The sequence below is a fragment of the Clavelina lepadiformis genome, chromosome 7 (assembly GCF_947623445.1).
Source record: "Clavelina lepadiformis chromosome 7, kaClaLepa1.1, whole genome shotgun sequence".
Taxonomy (NCBI): Eukaryota; Metazoa; Chordata; class Ascidiacea; order Aplousobranchia; family Clavelinidae; genus Clavelina; species Clavelina lepadiformis.
This window is the reverse complement of record NC_135246.1, coordinates 20323212-20340496: the sequence shown is the minus strand read 5'-3', so window position 1 is coordinate 20340496 and position 17285 is coordinate 20323212. Positions and strand designations below refer to the sequence as shown.

General features: G+C 36.7%; 2 protein-coding genes across 2 annotated transcripts; one reads left to right on the top strand and one right to left on the bottom strand.

The window, feature by feature from the left end:
* Positions 1 to 2082: 2082 nt before the first annotated feature.
* LOC143466231 (uncharacterized) lies at positions 2083 to 8057 on the bottom strand. The gene is made up of 5 exons (XM_076964865.1): positions 7930 to 8057; positions 7581 to 7765; positions 4589 to 4685; positions 3742 to 3794; positions 2083 to 2292 (listed from the first exon to the last, which is right to left on the bottom strand). Exons 2-5 carry the CDS (start codon positions 7737 to 7739, stop codon positions 2083 to 2085), a joined length of 519 nt encoding a protein of 172 aa, XP_076820980.1. The 5' UTR covers positions 7740 to 7765; positions 7930 to 8057.
* A 7564-nt stretch (positions 8058 to 15621) lies between these two features.
* LOC143465804 (uncharacterized) lies at positions 15622 to 16505 on the top strand. The gene is made up of 5 exons (XM_076964284.1): positions 15622 to 15694; positions 15777 to 15856; positions 15945 to 16063; positions 16124 to 16168; positions 16380 to 16505. Exons 1-5 carry the CDS (start codon positions 15643 to 15645, stop codon positions 16447 to 16449), a joined length of 366 nt encoding a protein of 121 aa, XP_076820399.1. The 5' UTR covers positions 15622 to 15642; the 3' UTR covers positions 16450 to 16505.
* The last annotated feature ends 780 nt before the right edge of the window (positions 16506 to 17285 follow it).

The window sequence follows — 17285 nt, the reverse complement described above, 5'->3', positions numbered from 1 at the left end:
ACTTCGTAGCCATGTAAAGCCCATAGATAAAACCTACATAATTTTTGACTGGGAGTGATCTTGTTCAGTGCCAGAAGAAATCATATTGATTGCCAGTCCCACACGGTAATGGTTTGGCATATAACTTAAAAGCAGTTTGCTGCTACCAAAACCGTTCATGATGCCAATGTGTTGTTCAGCTTTCCCGCTTGCAAATGGAGTTACCGATGCCTCATATGTATTCAGTCCCGATTTCTCAAAAGATAGCCTCAAACCCACGACCCCAGTTTCCGGAGTAGATCTGGGTCATCCACCGATGTACGCTCTAATATGATGTCCAAGCCACCGGTTTTCCGATTTGCACCGCCACAACTGCAAGCTATTCAATAACTGCGCACTAATGCTTGCAAAACTCTTAATAAATATATTACCTTGGGAACGGTTGTTGTTGTGAAACGCACAAATATAATAAAAAAACAAGAAAAAAATATCCTCGTTTTGTTGGATGTCTATGTCGTCGCATTTCGAGGTGTGGTTGATGGATTTTTGGGAAATAAAAGTGACAGAAATTACATAGAGTTGGTGAAGAAACTTATTAAAAGTTACCGGAACATAAGTTGTCACATGTCTGTCAAACTTCATTTTTTATGTTCTCATCTGGATTTTTTTTCAAGAAAATCTAGGTGACTTCAGTGAGGAGCATGGTGAGAGATTTCATCAAGATATTGAGCCAATGGAAAAACTATATAAAGATTGCTGGGACAGGGCAATGATGGGAGACTACATTTGGTCTTTAGTAAGGTTAGACAGGAGTCGTCATAAAAGAAAAGCTCGCTGAAAAGTACATTTTTGAACGACTCTTACTGTTTGACAAAACTATGTTACATTTATTTTCAAGCCTTTCTTATTAACGGTTTTACACTGGTTTTTGTGTTTAATAAACCAAACGGAACCTTGATGTGGAGTTAAAATCTACTGCAAGAGTATAATACAATTTGCTATACTTACAGCTATATCAAAGTTTAAATATCTCAAAAAGTAACGATGGTACGAAAAAACCAACTGGATTTTTGAACTCAGCATCCATAAATACGTAAAGGGGCATTAAAAAAGTAGCCAAACAAAAATTGTGTTACGTAGTGTTATTTTACGTCAGAAAGCGCTGCAAAAATTCGTAAAAACCATAAATATTTCGTCATAATTGGCGATGTAGCACTGGACAACCACTTGCTTTGTGCCGGCCACCACCGTGTTGTTAAGGCTGTCGCACGAAGTAGCATTCTGTGTTTATTGAAACTGAAAGGTAATTAATAAATTTATGACGTCATAGAAGTCTTTTATCATGAATGAATGGACAATGATTAAATAAAACAAACACGCGAGCAGATGCGATTTATTTGGTCGACAAAAAGCCAGGCCAGATATATTCAGAATTTTTGAACTAGTTGACCACAGCCCAGATCAATTCCAGGATCACAAACAAAGGCAATTTGATACCCGTATACGTTGCGAGATACATTTGGTAATTTTTACTTCGTGCAATTTGATACCCGTATACGCTGCGAGATACATTTGGTAATTGTTACTTCGTGCAATTTGATACCCGTATACGTTGCGAGATACATTTGGTAATAGTTACTTCGTGCATATTTGTACCCGTGCGAATTATAACTTACAAAACTTACGTTTGTACCCGTGCGAATTATAACTAACCCCAATCCTATTTATAAAATGGTTACACTCAGTAGACATTTGTTAACCCTATTTAGAAAATGGTTATCTGACCAACGACTATTTCTAAATTGAAAATGGTTAAAAAACTGTAAAACTTTCGGTCCAAGCCACGTGTGTCCCTTCAGCTGGCTGGCAAACTGAACAGCAGTACATAAAACTGTTATTCCAGAAAAGCGTGATGCGTTTTGTAGGTTTCCTGCCGCGCATTTGCAATGTAAAACGAGGCTTCCTGCCACGCATTTGCAATGAATGAGCATGATATCTCCAGAGTTAATCTCCATCTATGGATGAGGAAGTAGGCAATCATAGCATAAATGGCTCTTGAATTCCATCTAGCATTGTGTAGAGATGTAAATTCATGCCATTTGATTAGTGGAAATCTACCATTTCCTTTGAAGAAGCGGAATGCTCTGCACAACTCAAAGAGAAACTTAAAATCATCCTCCATCCTGGGTTTTCAACCATTTCCATCTCAATTTCTGGCTTGTATGATTGCTGCAAGTTTTCGTAGTGTTTCACCACATCATCTACAAATTTGTAGTTGGGAGTTGGTTTTGTTGAAGACGTTGGATTGAAGAACTATAATACATGCTTTAAGACTCTATCAAGAATATGATGTTGGCAACCAATATACTGTGGTTTATCAAAACCCTTGCTGATCATTGCATTTTGCAGTTTCACAACAACGCCATTCAGCCGTCCAGTATTAACAGATGTTGTGTCACATATGATCATTTTCAATTTTTTCCATGCATCATATTCATCTAGTGTAACCAAACTTTTTCTGGCCAGGTAAGCTCCCCGCTTTAACGGCTAGTCAATCAGCCAGACTCTCTTATTTTTACGAGTCTTTCTTAAATAAAAACAAACGTGTTCTCTTTATTAAAACCTCACGTAGACTGATTTTACACTAGCTCAGCACCACACAGCCGAGCGCAACATTACCACAAAACAAATTCCACGCGACTAAGGATTCCCCGTGGGACGCTAAATACATTACCAATTGGGCCCTCGGGCTAACGATCTGAGACGTCACGAGTATAAACAAGTAAAACACGGCATATCGTGAACATGCATATAAAGAAATACAATGCGAATAAAAACGGTGTATAACGTGATGGATATAAAAACGGTGTATAACGTGATGGATATAAAAACGGTGTATAAAAATACTCTCGTGACACTAGTAGGTTTTCTAGGCTGCTGAAAATATCTTGAGCTGTTCCACTTTCGCATTTTAGAACACCCAGTTTGATTTATCTTGATGGACTTTTCAAGCATACTACCTGATATTCATGTTTGCCAATCATTTTTCCATCAAAGTGTAAACAGAAATTATTCTCTTCTTTCATAATTGATTTTAATTTTAGCTTTGCATTGTTGTCATCTCTTATAACTGCTCACACAATTTACCAAAATAAAATTTCAAATCTTCGCAATTGAAATTATGTCAGGCAAATTCAAATTACTCGATATATATAGTATATATCTACAAAAGAAATTATTAATCATTTATACTTATATTAATCTTTGACTGTAAACAAGAACATGATATGAATAATTTAATCTGTGCAATCACAATTTACCAAAATAAAATTTCAAATCTTCGCAATTGAAATTGTGTCAGTCAAATTCAAATTAGTCGATTTATATATATATATATCACATTGAAAACTGGAAAAATTTGGTGCGGGAGTTTTTTGTTAAACAGTCTTAACTTTGTGAGTTTTCAAATCAGGACATAAAAGTTCATCATTTGTAACTACAGGACACACAAAATTTAAAATTTTTTTTTAAGTCATAACCCTAGTGTAGGCCCTGCAATACGTTCTGTTACTTACCGTTGTTAACGGTTAACAACTTACCGTTGTTAACCCAGGTAACTTTGTTTGCTTTCTACTGCTTCAGTCTGTAAAGATGAGATGGAGTTTAAAGTCAGCTATAGAGCATTTTGAGGTAGAGTTAGCATAACTTTATAGCTAAAGATGGCATCACCAACGTGCTTTGTGGACGTGTTAATTAATATACCTCGTCAGTAGAAGCTCGTCGTTTCTTAGAACACAGTGATGGGTGGGACCTGTCTGAAAAATTCAAAAAGTCAGCTCGTTAAATTGCAATACAGTACGTCCAGTGAAGCAAAGTGCTGTTGCTTAAAACATAAATAATGCTTCAAATGCCAATGACACGAAACAGAGAAACGGACATTCACCTTTTTGTGCTTACACGGGAGATAAATTATAACGTAGAGGGGAAATAAATCTAATCCCAAGATGGCGTGCTTGAGCATAATAGTCGGCAAAATGACCCGGTGCTCAACTTCTGGCTTTATCTCACTGGATTCACACGCGGTATCGTGACAGAATGGCTTATTCAACATTAAAAGTCATGAAGGACTTCGCGTTTTTGACAACACCAGTATTATAATGGGAGATGAAAAACAGTCAAGCCTGGTTCTATCTGAGATCCGGCGTTTTATTTCTGACATCAAAATCCGGTTTTAAGTTCACATTCGTGAACTTTAATGCTTTTAATCCGTAATGAATACTTCCGATTAATTAATCACTTTAACTAAACAAATCCTGTCGAAAAAAAGCTGCTGACGGTGAATTTCAAATGAAATAATTACAAAAATAATTTGCTCCAGAGACGGAAATATGCATTTTATTTTGTTTGACTAATACTTTTTCCTACCACAACAGTGTGTGTCATTGTCGGTTTAAGATATACGTTTTGCTGATTTTTATTTATGGTTAGCAAAAAGGACTTTATGACAAATGGTAGATATTAATTTCTAAATAACCAATTATAGCCTATAGGGCATAGGCAATGACACACTGTATTGTAACGAAAAGTTTTGTTATTCATTTAATTTTACCTTTATCGTTGACGTCACTCGAAGGTGACGACATACAGTAAGTTGATGGCTCGATGCTTGACGACGACGCCTTACGCGTAAGATTAATCGGACCATCCTTGAAAAATAATGAAACAAACAATGTAGTACTGAAGTTGGAACTAAACCAAAATAACTAATAAAGCAAGTGGAAACGGGATTAAAAATGTCTTAATTAAATGGGCTCCGTTTGCAGTGACAACAATCAAAGACGGGAAATTCAGCAATATATGATACCTTGACTCATTACTATTGTCGACTTCAAGAACGCATGATATCTGCCCAAATTCCATTACCGTTTGCAAATAGTTTGGATAAATGTCTTAAGTGGCTTTGTTGTCTGGACGGCGGTGACAGTAAAACTGTCCTGGTTAGTGTCATAATTATCACAGCACGATAAACAAGATGAGAAAATTCTCATTATGAACATTGCGTTTAAGATTACAAGATTGTTTGCATTGTTAAGGTATTGTCGTCAGCGGCCTGTAATGGTGTAAGAAGGCAAATGTTATTTATAAATCTGATCTGAACAGCTCGAGTGGCAAATAAGTTGTGCGCAATTTGTATTTTTTTATCGGTTGTAGCTCCATATCAGTAACTTCACTGCATTAAGATGGTCACGAATTATGACAGTGTGGGGCGTAACTTGATGTTCTGCTGTATTATATAGTATTGATCAAGCCTACAAGTAATCGCAAACAACGTAACTTACAGATTAGTCTTTGAGATCACGTGTTATTAATTATTGGTCACTTGTACTCGTATGTCTCTGAGACAAGTCAAAAATATGTTAAAACACAAAAAATCAAAAAAACTGCGGAACAGATTACAGCAACAAAGTTCAATAAAGAATTTAAGGCCATTTATTTGTTAATGTTTGCACATAACTATGGCAATTGGAAATGGAAATTATAAACATTAGGCTTGTCTCGGGAGAGCCATTAGAGCAAAGCAGTGGACGTGGCGATAATGTTCGTTTCAATCGACAATTTGATAAATTGAACAGTTAATTACTGATTGCTTTTTGTACTTCTTAGTCACTGAAGTAAATTGCATCTATGGCAAAGTTGCTTTTAAAGTCATGACTTTCGCTACGTTCAATGACGACAGGTGGCCTGGCAAAGAAATGATGGCCCATACAATAAGGCAGGGAATATCTTCCATGAATGCAGGAAAAAATTAACGCCAAATACCCTTATGTGCCGATCGGTGTACTCATATATAAGATTACACGTAACTGGGACATTTATATCTTGAAACAAATCCTTTGAAAGGAACGTTCATGCGATAAGAAAGATTTGAATGGAATGGGGTGACTTGTTTTCACTTCCGTCTATTGACAAGGAAACGTATTTACCAATATGTCCCATAAATTTCGATTACATGATCTCAAACATAGCCTGTCAGGATTCGCGACATCGACAATAACATGAAGACCTATCAAAAGTGCTCTTTGTATGGGGAGATAGGCAAGTGAATCGAATCTCTGTTTCCTCGGGATGTAAAGCAATGTTTCATTCAGCAAATTGTTTGTCTATCAATGAAGGCGCGCTCCTGTTCAATGCGAAATATTTTTCCTCCGCCGATAATGCACCGTCTCTTCTAAGGACGGAAACTAAATCCGTGTACACGATTGTGTAATAAAAAGTAAGTACATGGAAATGTGACAGGCATATGTTCACAAAAAACAATCGGCGGTCGATACGTCAAGGAAACTTATCCAAATTTCGTCAAGGCCAGCGTCCTACAGGTCGGCAGTGAAGAGCTTGTTTTATTACCCATTAACAGGCCCACAATACATCATTATACGTACCAACTTACGTGGGTGTCGGTATTTGTTTGGTCGTTGCTTACTTATTCAAATGTGGTGGTTACTTCACGACTTTAAAAGTAGCATAATTGCCAGGTTTCCGTACCTTCCATTAAACTGCGTCTTATCTATTAAGCGGACTTTTTGTGTAAGGAGTGATATTAAGGTTGGTTGGTTGGAAACACTTACTTCTTTTAATAACATTCTGTATAGTCCTATCACTGCACGGAAGTCTTAATTTTCAACACTACGAAATTTAAAACGGTTAAGATTCTTTGATTGAACCTAAAGCTCCAAAAATGTGACTATAATTGGACGTCAGCCAACAATGTTACAATGACACTCATAGCTTTACTAGAGGCCATGCAAAAAAACAATAAAATTTCCTGGGACAAAAATTTTCAAACAATGTAATGAAAATGAAATTCCCTACGGCTGTGGTGTATTTATAGATTACACCAAGCCAACACTTAGGAAACAAACAATACGATTAGGGGACGTTCTGAAAGCACTTGACGCTCATGCGAAATATATAATCGAGTTGTTGCACTGCTATAAGCGTATAAATGAACAACAATGAGGTATACGTCACTAAGTCCAAACCGCAGTTCATTGATCATGATTTATACTAAAATGAGGGTAATTCACGTAACGCATTATGTAATCGTTTTATGCGGTTAAGTTTTAATTATTATCATACTAGATTTTTCCGCAATAATTTTATATCTTTAGTAAATGGACTGCCTAAAAAGAACTGCAGGAATTTCGTGGGTAATCGTTTGCTAGTCTTAAAAACTTCAGGTCGGCATCTGTGTGTTAAATGATAGCAGCGACAAAACAATGTCTTTATCAAAGGTGGAATCCTTTTCTCAAAGGCTCGCGAACCCGTAAGGAATATACAAGAATACGCTCTTAGTCATCTTCCGAAGACCTTGCCTTCATTCCGGGCCAACTTATTACTTACGCCAGGCTGCTGAACGTTAACAATTGCTATATATGCGGCAAAACAGGTAATCACGAAGGGGACGTCGGCGAGTGATAAACTGATAATGCAAGCTATTTTCGTCCAAGGTAAGCTCTCGCGGGAGCTGTTTGAAAAGTCAAAAGCAAACCATATTAGAAAATTGTTATACGTCACAATCAAATAACAACTGCACGAATTACCTCTGAAGACGACTTTCTTTCTTCAACGTTTGTCAGAGACGTGAGCCGAAGTTGGACGCCGCCATCAGCTCTATCACATAGTTTGCCGTATCCCTCTTTGTGGCATTGGCGGTTGTATGATTTGTTTGATCTAACCAAGCTGTTGGAGTGTGGCTCCATTTTGCGTTCGCATAGATGTTCGCCTGCTGCTTGCATGATATAACGGTACATCAATATAAACGCTGTAAACGTCACGCAACAACTGAAAAAAACAAGCCACGTTGTTCCTGCCTGGTGCTTTTTTTATTTTTTTACGTATAGACACGTTTCAATTTGAAACTTTATGTTGGGCAATGATGTTGAAACTAACCTTGCACGGAAGACTCAGTCTTGGTGCGAATCTCTGGACGAAATCGACGCTGATCGGGTGGAGAAAGACTGTTCAAATTAATCGAGGGAATGCTATTGACTGGCGTCGGTAACAGCAGTGGCTAAATGTAGAAAACAAAACAAATTTCTTCAAAATAGCAGGAGACACCCTAATGAATTCAGGTTTCCATTTCTCGTGCGTGATAAATAAGCGCTTGTTACCGGAATTATTGTATCGAAAAGCAATGGGGTGTCATTTTCTATATATTGTGCACGTCACAATGAAATTAGAATCGCGCAATTTAAGGACAAGAAACGACCGGAGACCTTTTGGCAATCGTGTGACCTAAAAAGAATCCCTATTGTGTCCCGAAGAATCATTTGATTTTTAGAGAAACAGCTTCTTCTGTCCCGTTTGGAAACGTCTAAACGCGCCCCAAAACACTGCAATTGTTTCGAGTAGCAAAATTTTGAGTGGCTCCATAAACCGCGGTTCTTCACAGTAAATGCTTCCTTTAAGGGGTCATATCCGAATTCAAAGAGATAGGCTTTTCAATGCAAAGTACATTAAATCAAGACGCTCCTGTCGCAATTCCACATCATAAACCTATTCTGAATTTTGGCTTGCAACGAGATCTAGGTTATGTCTGTCCGCAGTATTAATTTGGACAAAATCCATGTACTCAGTTTTCTATAACAGCTACCTAAACTTTACAGCAAGTTTTGAACTTAAAATTTAGCACAAATATTCCAAAAAAGCAAAAAATCAAACCCTCAAAAAATGTACAACTTAGCCTAAACCTGGAACCAGCTGTCGCCAAAACAACAAAAATTTACTCCGCATCGACGTCACATGCGCATTGGACCGGAAAACTTCTTACTTTTTTTAATATGACGCATTGAGTGCGAACACGTAATAATCAAAGTGTTGCCGGCTCAAAATTGTCTTTGTATTGGGAAGTGACCCCTTATAGGGGAGTTTTTTAATCCAACTGTCTGAGGTTAAAGACGCTTGCATTAGTACATACCAACTGAAAGTGCAGCATGCGCGAAAGATTTGTCATCTTTATCCAAAAGAGCTCGAACGTTTATCAAACAGAGCAAATTTACACTAACTGCTAGGTGGAGATTAGAGCACAGACATCCTTAATTGGTTAAAGGACATCAATTAAGGTTAAAATTCTGGACCAGCCACAAGTAATTTAGTCCCATTGAAAATCTATGCGTTGTGTACGACATGGCGAAACGCAGGAAGCCTGGAACAAGATTATAATTCAACAATACGCCAGCAGGATCTCGCAAAAAGGCGATTTTATGCGAGTTGCCAGATTATCTTAGGAGCGCTCGCAGGAAAGTCGTAGGAAGACGACGTCTAGCACTAACATAGACAAGACACACCTACTGATAAAATAAAAACTGCGATCGTATTTATTTCGGTTTTGTAAGGCAACATGGAGCGCGACCTAGGGGAGAACCTTGCCAAAGATTTAAACATTTTTAAAGATTTACAAGGTGATGGCTTGGTCGTTAACGTTCTCACAACTGACAACGATTTAAACGTTTTTAACGGCTTTTCCAAGCAAATGCAATCAACTCGAGAACAACCGGTAACATGTGAGACAAGCTGTGTCCATACTTTTCCATTCCTTGGTCGGCGTTTTCGAAAGCTTCGCATGGGTAAGTTCTTTCCAAAAGAAGACACTAACAGCGCGATGAAAGCACGTTCGCGAAAGAAGTTTGCCATCCATTTCCAGTCGAGGTTGTTTGCTCAGTACGAAGCCTGCATCGAAAAGCACGTGAAAAGGATATTAAAACTGTGACAAGTCTGCTAAACAACGCAACAGAAGCTGTTTTAGCCGGCCTGCAAGATGATCACAGCGAATGAATGTCGACGGTTTTCTTTCGTTTGCCGTGGTAAATCGCGACCACGGTTATGGAACAATAACAAAGTAGGTCTTGTACTAAATGACGAATCAAAAACGCTTTGCCTACAGACCGTTGCCAAATACTTCAATCAACGGATTTTGGGTAAAATCCGTTCAGGTAAAACCACCAACAAGTGCGAAAGTGTAAACGCTACATTTTCGAAAACGCTGCCGAAAGGCAGGCATTTCGAAAACACCATACCTGGTCGATTGCATCTTGCAGTTTTATGCCGAAACAATGGTTTTGGTAGCGGAGTTGCCATGGCTTGTCAAGATTGTTTGAAAAGTTTGCAGTTAAATTTCCGCGATTTTTCGCTCAATACAAAAAGACTAAGGCTTAATCTTGTAGGTGAGTGGAAGGATAAATCAGCCTCAATCGTTTGTCATTTTGTAATTCTCTCCCGCAAGATGTTTCCTAAATAATTGCAATATAATCGTTGGGATTGCGACCATTTTCAATCCGTGGATTAATTTCTTTTTGACAAATGGTTACTTATGACGTCACGAAAATTAAGTTAATCCTTTATAATTTTCGATTTCTGTCCGAAATGGGTCTAGTTTCGGAATGGTTTTAATATTTACGCAAAGACAATTAGATTGCAGCAAAAGAAGAACCGAAATAATCACTTTTAAAAATTGACTTTTCGTTTGACATGTCAAGGTCCGCTATACGAGAAACTTGTGGTTTTATCGAAATAAAAGCATCGTCAACATAAACTTCAATAATTCGTTTATGTCACAGTCTATCGGAACAGAAAATGGTACAGACGTTAACGGTACAATAATCACGATTTTTGTTAACTTTCACGTCTTTACTTTTAAAATTAAAGATTTCGTGGCAAGTTTAATTTTCCGGGTCAAAGTTAGGACTTTTTCGTTGCCAATTGTCAATTGTAATGTTTTTCAAATTTGTATGGTAGTTTTTCATAAATGATAAAAGTCCTGTTGGCTACAAATCGCAAAGCAATGTTCGTTATTCTCGGAAGTGCATTTTTCAATTAACCTTGCCAGAAAAGTCAATTAGAAATATTTTCATATTTCGGCCAATCATTACATAACGAAATAAACTAGAGCAAACCAAAAAGCTTTACTTGGTAAGTTTTGTGATTGTTAAAAGTATGTGTGCTCGTTTGGTTGCTGGAAGCCTCTAGTTTGTTTAAAAATTTTCCAATTAATGTTTTGCGATTTCTTGCTCAATACAAAAATATCAAGGATTAATCTTGTAGGTGAGTGGAAGGATGAAGCAGCCTCAATTACATGCTAATTTTTAATTCTCTCGTGCAACAGATTGCCAAAATGATTGAAATATAATCGTTGGGATTGCGACCATTTTAAGTTCCTCGAAAACCCGCCATTTCACAAATGGTTACGTGTGACGTCACGAAATTTAAGTTAATCCTTTGTAATTTTCGTTTCCTGTTTGTAGTGGGTCCAGCTTTGAAATGGATTTAATATTCATCGTAAGAAAATTTCATTGCAGCAACAGAAGAACCGAAATATTCACTTTTAAAAATTTCGTATGCGTACAACATCTCAAGGTCCGATATACATGAAACTTGTGGTTTATCCAAATGAAAGCATCGCCAACATAAACTGCAATAATTCGTTTATGTTAGCGTTTATCAACAGAAAAAATCAGTAGCCATTTGTTAACTCTCATCAGCAATTGGTAACTGGAAGTAGCCATTTGTAAATAGCAAAAGGTTACCATGGGTAGCCAAATGTTGAGCCTATTTAGCAAATGGTTACAGTTAATAAACTTGTGGTTTAATAACTAATAACTTAATAAATAAATATATAAATAATATAACTTAATAAACTTGTGGTTTATTGAAATGAAAGCATCACCAACATAAACTGCAATAATTCGTTTATGTTAGCGTTTATCAACAGAAAAAATTGCCCGGACGTTGCCCGCACAACAATCACGCTTTGTGATAATTATGACGTCTTTAAGTTAAAAATGATTTATCGGTATTAACAATTTGCACTTAATAGCTTGACATTTTAATAAACAGTTTACTACCTCTGATTAATCTCAAGAATATGAAACTCCTGCTTAACCCTATTCAGCAAATGGTTACGGTCAGAAGCCAATTGTTAATCCTATTTAGCAAATGGTTATACTCAGTATCCATTTGTTAACCCTATTTAGCAAATGGTTACACTCAGCAGCCATTTGTTAACCCTATTTAGCAATTGGTAACTCGAAGTAGCCATTTTTAAATAGCAAAAGGTTACCATCGGTAGCCAAATGATAAAAAGGCAGTATAAACTTGTTTAAGAATTTAAAAGACGTTGCTACCGACACAATCATGCTTTCAGTCATCTATGAGGTCTATGCATAAAAAAATATCTGTTTCTCAAAAGTTCATTTATCAGCAACTAGGTCGAACGTTTGTATTGTCATATGTCAATTGTAATGTCTTTTAAAATAGCTCCAGAATTTCTCTTAAGTAAGAATACACCTGTTGGCTACAAACCAAACTTCTTTTCCACTCAACTTTGCCGGAAAAACAATAAGCAGTTTTGTCATATTTCTGCCAGTAAGGCCTTAACGGAATAAACTAGAGCAAAATGAAAAGGTTTAATTGGTAAATTGTTCGCTTATTGCGAGCTTAAGCGCATATTTAATAGCTGGAAATGTCAAGATTGTTTGAAAAGTTTGCAGTTAAATTTCCGCGATTTTTTGCTCAATACAAAAAGACTACGGCTTAATCTTGTAGGTGAGTGGAAAGACAAAGCAGCCTCAATCGCTTGCCATTTTGTAATTCTCTCGTGCAAGATGTTTCCTAAATAATTGCAATATAATCGTTGGGATTGCGACCATTTTCAATCCGTGGATTAATTTCTTTTTGACAAATAGTTACTTATGACGTCACGAAAATTAAGTTAAGCCTTTATAATTTTCGTTTTCTGTCCGAAATGGGTTCAGTTTCGAAATGGTTTTAATATTTATGCAAAGACAATTAGATTGCAGCAACAGAAGAAGCGAAATATGCACTTTTAAAAATTCACTTTTTGTTTGGCATCTCAAGGTCCGCTATACGAGAAACTTGTAGTTTATCGAAATAAAAGCATCGCCAACATAAACTGCAACAATTCGTTTATGTCACAGTCTATCGTAACAAAAATTGGTACCAACGTTGCCGGCACAACAATCACGGTTTGTCTTAGGTTTCACGTCTTTAATTTAAAAATTAAAGATTTCGTGACAAGTTTAACTTTCCGGGTCAGGGTTAGGAGTTTTTCGTTGCCAATTGTCAATTGAAATGTATTTTAAATTTGTTTCGTAGTTTTTATAAATGATAATATACCTGCCGGCTACAAGCTAAGTTACAACGTTGTATATTCTCGGAAGAGCAATTTTCAATTAACTTTGTCAGAAAAGTCAATTAGAAATATTTTCATATTTCGGCCAATGATTACATAACGAAATAAACTAGAGCAAAATAAAAAGCTTTACTTGGAAAGTTTTTTGATTGTTACAAGTATATGTGCTCGTTCGGTAGCTGGAAGCCTCTAGTTTGTTTAAAAATTTTCCAATTAATGTTTCGCGATTTCTTGCTCAATACAAAAAGACTAAGGCTTAATCTTGTAGGTGAGTGGAAGGATGCCAATTTTTAATGTTTTCGTGCAACAGATTTTCAAAATAATTGCAATATAATCGTTGGGATTGCGACCATTTTAAATCCGTCGATTAGTGGCTTTTTGACAAATGGTTACATTTGACGTCACGAAAATGATGTTGATTCTTTGTAATTTTCGTTTTCTGTCCGAAATGGATCCAGTTTTGAAATGGATTTAATATTTAGGCAACGATAATTAGATTGCAGCAACAGAAGAACCGAAATATTCACTTTTAAAAATTCACTTATCCTTTGGCATCTCAAGGTCCGCTTTTCGTGAAACTTGTGGTTTATCCAAATGAAAGCATCGCCAACATAAACTGCAATAATTCGTTTACGTTAAAGTTTATCAAATAAAATATTTGCGCCGATTTGCTGGAAGAAACGTCATGCTCTGTGTTGTGTGTCGCGTCTTTTCCATGTTTATCCCACCTTTGTTAATCGCTTTTTCTGCATTATCCTTGTTTATTTCAGTAACTTGATAAAATGTCCTTATGATCTCTGCCTACCTGTGTTTGAATAACACTAAAAAACATTTTTCAACGTACAGGGAATGTTTTTATACTCATCTTAACCGAAAGATTTGGTAGTGATAATTAACCCATGCTATGGTTTAGTTTAACTAAATTTTGTTCAAACTTGCCTTTTTTTCTTTTTCGAATTCCACGTCAATTCCAATCATTAATCATTACAGTCGAAGCCAATGAAATGCGACTAATTTTTTGGTATAGTCAAAACGGTAAAATCTTCATTCCCCAGAGAGAACTAAAAATTCCAAATCTACCGCGAGATCTAATTAGGCGTAACTTTTTTCCCATGCAGCTACATGACGCAACATAATGTGATGAATTGGATGAAATCAAATCAACAATGTTCAATATGACTCTGAGTTCTGGTCGTTTATCAGGAGAACAAGTTTTTAAAACATAACTTCAGATAGCACAGCGGAAACATTTACCGATTTTGCTGTAGGCGGCGCCGTGGACAAACACTTATAATCTTTCCCTTTTGAATTAAGAAGACGTAAATTTAACAATGCAATTGATCTACAGTAATTTGTAATCAAGTCTAATAATGCGCTTTAAAGCATTGTTATATATATTTGTCATGAAATGATTTCACACTGCTTCTGAAACAAGGAATGCATGCCTGGTAGTACCCAAAAACTAACAAAATTGAAACACCTGTTTAAGCCTAAATGAAAAGGGCGGAAAGGCGGTTACGTCCGTAGTGATTTAATCTTTAAAGTCAATGCACCTTGAGAATTACATAGTAACTCCACATACCTAATTCGCGCTATTAAATGGTCGATAATAGATTATATAGAGTTCGGGTCGACTCATAAAAAGTATAACGCGCTTAGTGAATGCAACAACAAACAGTTGTTGTACCTTGGGGTAGTCGCATAAGACCTAATGCTGGTGGCCCGGGCATAAATAAAACATTTCCAGGGTGAATAACGAATGAATGAGTTTAGGGTGACATAAACTAAACATCACATTAAGGCGTGTGTTATTTTGTAACCTAGCTGTTAACCTTTTTGTTTGTTTTTAGATGTGTATCCTATTTTTATTTAATTAAAACCTTAAAACATGGGTCTCTGATTGTTTGCTTATTACAGTATCTTTTTTCCACACTTTTTAATTACCCGAGGAAAAATCGATTATTTTACTCAATCAATCTCTTTATAGAGCGCCTTTGTTAGGTTCTTCAGTTCTAAACTCACGACCGTAAAATTGATAACTTTCTGGATCATTAATTCTTCTTGTATCCCGTTGCGACTTTGCTGGCGACGTCCATTTTCTCATTTCTTTTGTAAATTTTATGCTTTTGTCAAACCCAGCAGCATATATGACCTTATTGGGTCATTTTTTCTTCTCATCTCCTGCAGCGTATTATCAAGTGAGAACTGGCTACATAAGGCTTCAGGTTTTGTTAGAAGACCAGTTTTATGTACAGCTTGCCAGGCGGCTGAAAGAACACACGTGGCTTGGCCCGAAAGTTTTACAGTCTTTTTAGCTATTTTCAATTGTTAGCCATAGTCTTTGATCAGATAGGGCTCAAAGACATGTAATGTTTTTCCCTAATTCGCTAAAAAGTGGCCAAAGTAAATGCATCAGTTAATTTACACAGGTAATATCAAAAAACAAATTAACGAAAATGAATATGAACGAAATGACAGACATGGAGATGGTTGAATTTGTGACATCAGGTAATGTACACTAGCTTGTGGAATCGAGTGCGTACTTATGTAGCCATGTACGTGTGTTAAATAGTCTGCTATTCGTTTCTAGGGGAAGAGAATTGTGCAGGAAAGAATCGTAAAGAAGAAAAGGACCCAAAGCAGTCTGGCATCCGTTTGAGGAAGCATCGGGTTGGTTGCTTTTATCGATAAAATAATAAAGACAATGTCAACTTTACTGGCAAAAATTTAACATACCGGTTTAATCCTACTTCTGCAGGGGGGACAAGAAGAAGAAAGACGCGATCCATACGAGTTTGAACTTGACCAACTTGACGATATCCCGTCAATAAGTGGCATAACCGAAGCCGAAAAGGTTGCGACTCAAACGGGTGCCAGGTATGCCGAATTATGTGTAACAAATTGTAACAGAAAATACTAACGATTGTACTTTTTCAGAGAGTTTGTACAGGATATGGCAAACGAGGCCATTAATCCTTCTGGGTAAGTAGAGCTTTTGTGAAAACCATCATTGACACGTACACTTTGAAAGCGTTTGATTTAAAATTTGTTTCATAACATAACTGCAGATAAGCAAATAAAGAGTTTCTTTCACGCAAAAATCTCTTGAGAGAGTAATTTTAATTCCTGTGTTTTCTTGTGGCCTCTCAACTAATTGCCAAAAACAGTCAAAATTTTATTAAACTCTTTCCAGGTCAAAAGAACAAAGTGATGTAAAACCGAAGAAAAAGAAACGGATTATACCGAAGAAAAAGTGTCCGTAAGTTCTACTATAATTTCGGCCAGCTTTCAAGTATAAATGGAAGCGAATTTAAAATACTTTCAGCTTTTCAATGCTGTATTTGATTTTTATGTGTAAAATAAAACAAAAGCCAAACATGTCCAAGACCAACGACATAATGGTGGTAGTAATTGTTGTAGATACTGTGGTGTCATGAATTCGAATATCTCGCGCCACTGCAAAGTCGTGCACGATAAACCGTATTATGGAGAAGGTGATTTTGAGTGCGAACTTTGCAAAAAAAGGCTGACTTCTTGGAATGGCCTCGTGAGACACTTACGTGGCAAGTGTCACACTGATCAACCCGAGGCAAAGGAGATGGCTGATTCTATGGATCGCCGCCGGAAAAGCGTCCCAATTGTAAGTTTCGCTAAATACATACAGTACAAACTGACTGTACAGTTGAAACAACTCATGCAATGATTAACACAAATCCTCGCTACTTTTTACAGCAACGAATTAACTGCTTAAACTGGGACGAGGTTATAAACGACTTCAAAAGCTTTTGGGACCGCAAGAATGCATTGAACCCGGCCGAAGTGGATAGAGTTGTGGCGTTCGTGATAATAATTGCAATAATCTATACAATTTGGCATTTTGCATGAGTTTTTGTATTTTCTCCAGTTTAGATAATGTAATGTTTACAAAGCTGCGTATTTCGTGCTAAGCTCTTATTTAAACAAGGAATTCTAAACCGACATATTGGACGCAGATATAAGTATTTCAAGTACCTTGTATTTACGGCGTAAAGTTTGAAGTGTACTTGATGAAATGTTTGGATGACGAAGAATAATAGATATTACACATATATACGTAGCA

What these genes read in the sequence shown, in the direction of transcription:
- LOC143466231 (XM_076964865.1), bottom strand. Translation starts at nt 7,739, where the DNA reads ATGGAGCCACACTCCAACAGCTTGGTTAGATCAAACAAATCATACAAC. An exon ending in AAAGAAAGTCGTCTTCAGAG is followed by an intron (nt 4,686 to 7,580) that starts GTAATTCGTGCA and finishes TTATTTTTCAAG; the next exon opens with GATGGTCCGATTAATCTTAC. An exon ending in GAGTGACGTCAACGATAAAG is followed by an intron (nt 3,795 to 4,588) that starts GTAAAATTAAAT and finishes TGAATTTTTCAG; the next exon opens with ACAGGTCCCACCCATCACTG.
- LOC143465804 (XM_076964284.1), top strand. Translation starts at nt 15,643, where the DNA reads ATGAATATGAACGAAATGACAGACATGGAGATGGTTGAATTTGTGACA. An exon ending in GCGACTCAAACGGGTGCCAG is followed by an intron (nt 16,064 to 16,123) that starts GTATGCCGAATT and finishes GTACTTTTTCAG; the next exon opens with AGAGTTTGTACAGGATATGG. An exon ending in GAGGCCATTAATCCTTCTGG is followed by an intron (nt 16,169 to 16,379) that starts GTAAGTAGAGCT and finishes AACTCTTTCCAG; the next exon opens with GTCAAAAGAACAAAGTGATG.